Consider the following 7,098-nt stretch of genomic DNA (forward strand, 5'->3'; position numbering starts at 1 on the left):
ATACAGCAAAGGGAGAGGAGGGGTAGTGCCCTTGTAGTAAGTGGCTCCTGAGGTTGTGAGAAGCCCGGAGGGCAGCAAGACGCCTTACCTCGCTGGACAATATACTGCCATTGGAGATGATGTCGGGCTGCTGGTCGGTGTATCCCGTGACGATGGCCCCGCAAGGGTTGTGCTCGGCGTCGGTGCTGCGGGAAGGGCTGCAGGGCTTGAGGAACATCAGGTCGGTCTTGGCCGACTCGGGGGTGAGGCAGACCTGGTAGCAGTAGTTCTGGTTGTGGTGGTGGGAGCCGAAGCTGGCTGACTCCTCGACGGGCACCTGGGCTGGGTTGCTGGGTACGTTGGAGCTCTGCACGAGCATGATATCGGACTTGCTGAGCTTCTTCTTGCGCGCCCGCGCTTGGCGGCTGCAGCAAGGGCAGCAGCAGCAGCAGCTGAGGCAGCAGTCGCTGGCCAGGCACGTGTAGATGTTGAGCTTCTTCTCCTTCTGGCAGCGGACGGCCAGCACGATCATGGCCAGCAGGAAGATGAAGGAGACCGAGCCCAGCGCGATGATGAGGATCAGCGTCAGGTCCAGGGATGTCTCGCCGCCGGCGCCGCCCCCCGAGCGGCTGGGCCGGTGCTCTCCGCCGGGGCCCCCAGCGCCCCCGGAACCCAGCCCCCCGCCGGCCCCTGCGCCGCCTCCGCCACCTCCCGCGCCCGCGCCCTGCCTCTCCACGGCGCTGTCCACCAAGACCACGTGCAGGGCGGCGGTGGAGGAGAGCGGCGGCTGCCCGTGGTCGCGAACCTCGATGACCAGCTCGTAGGGCCGCTGCGCGTCGCGCTTGGCGGGCACCTTGCGCGCGGTGCGCAGCTCGCCCGTGCGCCAGTCCATGCGGAACAGGCTGGCCTCGTTGCCGCGCGCGATGCTGTAGGTGAGGCGCGCGTTCTCGCCATCGTCCGCGTCCACGGCCGCCACGCGGGTCACCAGGTAGCCCGGCTCGGCGCCGCGGGGAAGCACCTCCCGCGCCGGCGTGCCATTGCGCCCGGGCAGCGGGCTGACGATGGCGGGCGCGTTGTCGTTCTGGTCCACCACTACGATGTTGACCGTCGCATTGCCGGCCAGAGCTTGCTCGACGTCGGGGTCGTCGGGTCCTCCGCCTCCGCCCGCCGCGTCGCGGGCTTCCACATGGAAGCTGAACTCCTTGAGCTGCTCGTAGTCGAAGGAGCGCAAGGCGTACAGGAAGCCGTTCTCGGAGTTGATGGACACGTAGGTGAACACCGACATGCCCTGGATCTGGCTGTCAAGGATGGAGTAGGCCAGCTGCGCGTTGGCGCCCTGGTCGCGGTCGGTGGCGCTCACAGCGTAGATGTACGCGCCAGGCACGTTGTTCTCGCTCACGTACACCTGGTAGACGGGCTGCGAGAAGCGCGGCGCATTGTCGTTCACGTCGCTGATGCGCACCTGGATGGACTTGCTGGTGCTCAGCGCCGGCTCGCCCAGGTCCCGGGCTACCACCGTCAGCGTGTACGCGTCTCCGCCGGGCTGCTCGCGGTCCAGGGGCCCTTCGGTGACGATGGTGTAGTAGTTCTTGAAGGAGCTCTTCAGACGGAAAGGCGCGTCGCCCTGCAGCAACTCGCACTGCACTTGCCCGTTCTCCTCAGAGTCGCGGTCGGACACGCTAAACAGAGCCACCACGGTGCCCGGCGCGGCAGCCTCGCTCACGGCCTCCTTGACGGTGGAGAAGCTGATCTCGGGCGCGTTGTCGTTGGCGTCGAGCACCCGCACCAGCACTTTGCAGTGGGCGGGCACGGCGTTGGGGCCCAGGTCCTTGGCTTGCACGTACACCTGGTACACGCTGCTCTCCTCGAAGTCCAGCTCGCCGTTCACCTCGAGGCGACCCGTGCGCGGCGAGATGCCGAAGAGCTCTCGCGCACGGGCCGAGATGTGGCTGCTGAAAGAGTAGATGATCTCGCCATTCTGGCCCTCGTCCGGGTCGCTGGCGTTGAGCTGCAGCACCAGCGTGCCCGGCGGCGAGTTCTCGGGCAGGGCGACCGTGTAGACGGGCTGCTCGAAGGCGGGCACGTTGTCGTTGGAGTCCAGCACGCGGATGGTGAGCAGGGCTGTGCCCGTGCGCTGCTGGGGCTGCCCGCCATCTACGGCCGTCAGCACGTAGCGGTGTACCGCCTGCTGCTCGCGGTCTAGCGGCTTGGAGAGGACCAGCTCAGCGAAGCGGTTGCCGTCGGGCTGCGTCTGCACGTCCAGCGAGAAGTAGCCATTGGGGGTGATCTCGTAGGTGCGCAGCGAGTTGGTGCCCACGTCCGGGTCGAAGGCGCTCTCCAAGGGGAAGCGGGTGCCTGGCGTGGCGCTCTCCGAGATCTCCACCGTCAGGTCGGGCTCCGGGAAGGCGGGCGGGTTGTCGTTGATGTCCAGCACTTCGATCTCGACGCGGAAGAGCTCCAGCGGGTTCTCCAGGAAGACCTCGAGGTGCAGCTGGCACGCCGGGCTCTGCTTGCAGATCTGCTCGCGGTCGATCTTCTCGTTCACGTACAGCACCCCGGTCTCCAGGTTGAGGTCCAGGTAAGGGCTCCGCGAATTGGGCACCGTCTGGAAGCGGCGAGCGGAAAGTTTTGTAATGTCCAAGCCCAGATCTTCGGCGATATTCCCCACGAAAGTGCCATGCTCTTGCTCCTCCTGCACCGTGTAGTGAAGCTGCGAAAGGGCTCCCTCCACCATCCAGATTAAGGCAAAGACGAATAGCACGACCATCTCCAAAAGGGGAAAAGAGATTTCCCCCCCTCCCCGACGCTAACACTTCCCCCTTCTCCAGGAAAAGAAAAAAAACCCTCCTCCTTCGAGAAACACCGTGTCTGTGCGGGGAGGGAGGGAGGGGAGGGAGCGCCAGAGATTGATGGGAGCTTTAGAAAGGATTTATGATTCCTTTCCCTTCATGTTCTCTTTCCTCCCCCATCGCCTTCCTTTAAAATAAATTTAAAAATTGGGGTGGGGGTAGCTGGGGAGGGAGAAATATCACCCAAGATGGGCACGGGAGGGAGCCAAGCCGAGCTCCCACCTCATCGGTGATCTTCGCAAGAAATGACCAACTGGAGGCAATAGGTAGGTGGCTATATAGACACAGGAGCCCGCTTTAATTTATTCCCAGAGTCCTGGCACTGCACAGCGGCAGCCGGAAAGGCGCTGGAGGCAGCGGTAGCCACGGCAAATCCCGAGGAACTGGTCGGTTTCAAGATTGTCCTCCGTTGGGCTTCCTGGTCGGAGCGGGAGCGCGGAAGGCTGCGGGAAGAAGCGATGGGCATGCCCCTTTCCGATGAAGAAAAAAGCATGAGAAGGTCCTCTCTCTCTTAAAACATTTTTTTAAAGAGAGCCACAAAAATATGACAGCCAGAGGAAGGATGGGGAGAAAAGCGGCAGCCCCAAACTTTAAATTCCCTGAATTTCTCCGGGGCTTTGCTGAGATGCTCTTAAATCTCCAGCTCTTCCTTGCATGCCTTTGCGCTCAGTTTCCTTCCGCCGTCTCCTCCTCGGCTGCTTTGCCTCTTTCTCGCTGACTAGCAAGCACATTCACTAAGCAGTGCTGCTGCTGCTGCTGCTACTGCAGCTCCTCGCGCTAGCTCGCCCGCCTCCCGTCCCGAGCTCCAGCTCCCGCGATCTCGGCTGGCAGTTTCTGAGCTCGGAGCGCTCGGCTCTTCTGTTTTTGCGCAGCGACCTGCTCCTGCCAACCAATCGCTTCGCCGTCACAGCCCCAGGGCGGCAGCCCATTGGATGTGCCGCACGTCCAGCAGCTGTCGTCACGGAGCAAAGAGGGAGGAGGAGGAGGAGGAGGGGGGAGGAGGGAGGGAGTCCGGGAGAACCCTGCGCTCCAGTCGACTCGGCGCGAGGGCGCGCGTGCGCGCCGGTCTCAGGCAGAGAGAAGAGCCCTGCCACTCCCGAGGCGCTTGCCGGGGAATCTCTGCCTCGGAAAGTTACTATTCCCCTGTCGCGGCTCCTGAGCGAGGAGATCACCTCTCGTCATCAATGCAAACCATGACGCTAATAAACAAGCTGCTCCGTGGAGATGGAATTTCCACCTGCTGCCGACTTTCCCTTTCGCCTTTGCCTATTTCGGTACCTTTCTGCTCTGGAAAGCATCGCCAACAAGGAAAACTTGACATACATTTCCCTTACTTATTTTTCTTTTCCCCGCGGTTTGATTTTCCTTTGCCGGATCGTATTTGACACACAATGGAAAGCCACTTGGAGTTTCCACCAACTGCCTGCTGTGGCTTTTGGGGGGGCGGCGGTCCTTAACAGCAAGCATTTATCTTCTAATCGATTTCACAAAACAAGCGCTCGCAGAGAGATGATGACACTGAATAACAATATATGGTGAACAAATTTATCCACAGGCCGCCTATGCTACTATGAACATCGTACCCTCTATGGCTCAGCGGCAGGGCAGAGCAGAAGGTCGCAGGTTCAATCCCCACCGCACCCAGGTCCGGCTGGGGGAGTTTCCTGTCTGAAATTCTGAAGAGGAGCTGCCAGTCAGTAGAGATCATCCTAGACCAATAGTCTGACTCGGTTTCTATGTCTAGCCAAGAATCTGACGGGATGTGGTTTTGTTGTTGCTTTAAAAAACAATAATTGTAGATTAGAGAGCCCATCCGATGCAAGGCAATATTCAAACATATTACAAGATCATACTACAAGGGTAGCCAAGATGGTGCCCTCCGGATGTTATGGACCAGTGAGCAAGGCTGATGGAAACTGTAGTCCTTAACTCCTGGAGGGCACCACGTTGGCTATCTTGTGTTTCCGAGTTTAAATATAGGTGCTTAAATGGTTATAACCAGTGTCCCGTGCTAGAATTGTAGAAGTGGGGAGCAGGGGTGCCAACTTGAATAAAATATTGGGGGTCTCCCAGGTAAGCCCCACCCTGCATAATCGATCACATGACCCAGTGCGCGCCTCCCCCCATTTGAATGGCAATGCTCATCAACTTGAGGGGGCACCTTGAAATATTTTATGGGGGTGCAAAGACCCCTTGCCCCTTAGGAGTTGGCTCCTGTGGCTCATAACCACAGGATGTTAACAGCCATCCTAGTTACTGATGAAAGAAGATTATGGGGCGACATGCTTTGGCTAAAACTTGGGGTGGGAGGAGTGAAACTAGTGAATGGACGGACTACCAAACTTTTTCTCCCACTGTCGACGACTCTAGCCTAAAACAAGTATACTCAGAAGTTCTGCCGAGTTGAATGGAGCATCTTTCCGAGTTGGGATTTCTGTTTTGCTTTTTTAAAAGTGCTTTGGAGGCAGTGACGGTGGAAGAGATTACGATCAGCGAGGCTAAAAAAAAGCGAACTGGTGAAATCCCCCGTTCGACGCCCCGCGGGACAGAGTCTGTTTACTACAATTGGCTCTCCTGCCTTCGCGCAATGACTAAAGGCTCCTTTACGCAGAGGAATTGCACTATAGCAACTGAACGTAGGTGCTCCCTTGGCGCAACGCTGCCTTGCTTTTGCGCTTTATTGTTGCACGTTAATCTTTGAACTTCCCGGAGCCGCGAGAGGCTCCCACTCGCCTCCCTAAAAGCATCTTCGCGCTGGAAGGAAAGGACGTTCCCGGGTCGTTGTGTCTAACACCCCAGCTCCCCCCCCCCCCGCGCCCACTCGCAGAGCGTCATAATTTATTACATTTGAGGAGCGGAATCAAAGAGAAGAGGGGCCAGCGGTAGGAACTGGCCTGTCAAAGTGCAAAATGCAGCTCAGCAACTAAATGCTCTCACGTCATTTTTACAGTACGATCTTCTATTACTCGGAAGTAAGCCCTTGGGCTCATTCTCCGGTGAACATAGGCTTGAAATCCTACGCTTCCCTTACCTGGGAGGGAGCCCTATTGAACTCAACGCGCTTACTTGCGAGTAGGCGTGCATAGGCTTACACACTGGGTAGTGCTTCAGCGAAGCTCCTCGGTCTGAAGCAAGGGGTTTAGGATTGCAGGGGATGGTTTGACGTCACAGGATGGGAAATGTACCCACCAGTCATTCCTCCAAGTTGCCCTCACGTCGTCCTCTAAAATCAATGCAGAGTCAATCGGAAATGGCCACCGAAACTAGTGCTCTCGGGCTAAAAGTGGGTGACCGCTCCCCGATTGCTCCGGAGTAAGTGGCTTGTGAACGGCAGCCTCCGTAGACCATTCCCACAGTGCTTCCAAGGGCTGCCTTGCTTTCTAAATACACATGCGGGGGCGGGGGCAATGCATCCGTGTGTACACAGATTCGAACGTTCGGCATCTCTCTCGAAGTCGATTCGAATCGGCTTCTCGGTCCCCAGCCGCAGACGCGGAGCTGAGGCGGGCGCGCGCGGGCGCTTTTCTTTATGATGCATTATAATTTGGGGCTGGTTGCTTGAAAATGTACACGCGAGCCCTTTGGCAAAGCATAGCGCACATTATCGGATACCTGGTGTCCTCTGGAGGAGGATAGCCTTTTGATCTGCAGCCGCTTTATGCCTTGGCTCTAAGCCCGCTCATTAATTCGGGCCGAGGGTCCATTTGCCAAAGATGGTGTAAAAGCGCAAGAAAGGATTCCGGAAAGGATATTTGAGGAGCAGTGGCAATATTAGATTGGGGACGGGGCTGGTAGTGAAAGAGACATGACCCTAGATCTGTACAAGCATGACTTCCCCGTGTATAATAGTCCGTCTCCGACTCCAAATAGCCCCAGCCTCTTGGGGAATCTTTCTTTTCGCGAAGACGGCTGCCGCCGCCACGGCCGTCTCCCTCTCCTCCTTTCCCCGCCTCGTTTGCCTATCGCCGCCAGCCACCCATTTCTAAGCATCCTTCCCTGCCTAGCTGCGCGCATCCTTCTCTTCACTGCGGGCTGCTCTCCTCCTTCTCCTCCTCCTCCTCCGCTTCTTTTCACGTGAATGGGTCCTCCTGTCTCTGAGCAGTTAAAACCCTGGGTTGCCTCTCTGCCAGAAAAAGAGAGGGGGTGGGGGTGGAGGGGAGCGACAGACAAAATGGCTAGTCCTTTCACAGCTGCAGTAAATTTACGGGCGGCCAGACAGAGCCAAAAGGAAAACCGCGGCAGCGTCACACGCTGGCAGCAGGGGAGGAGG

The 7,098-nt window shown here is 58.2% G+C and overlaps 1 protein-coding gene across 9 annotated transcripts in view; it reads right to left on the bottom strand.

Annotated features, from left to right (window-relative positions):
• The window catches only part of PCDH10 (protocadherin 10), a 56,784-nt gene extending 53,127 nt beyond the window's left edge, over positions 1-3,657 (bottom strand). For all 9 annotated transcript variants that reach the window (XM_081209254.1, XM_081209253.1, XM_081209252.1 and 6 more), the window contains exon 1: positions 89-3,657. In XM_081209254.1, coding sequence (XP_081065380.1) covers positions 89-2,746 — 2,658 coding nt within the window. In that variant the 5' untranslated portion in view covers positions 2,747-3,657. The remainder of the gene's footprint in view (positions 1-88) is intronic.
• Between the last annotated feature and the right edge of the window lie 3,441 nt (positions 3,658-7,098).

Source organism: Podarcis bocagei (genome assembly GCF_964188305.1).
Source record: "Podarcis bocagei genome assembly, chromosome: 9".
Classification (NCBI taxonomy): Eukaryota; Metazoa; Chordata; class Lepidosauria; order Squamata; family Lacertidae; genus Podarcis; species Podarcis bocagei.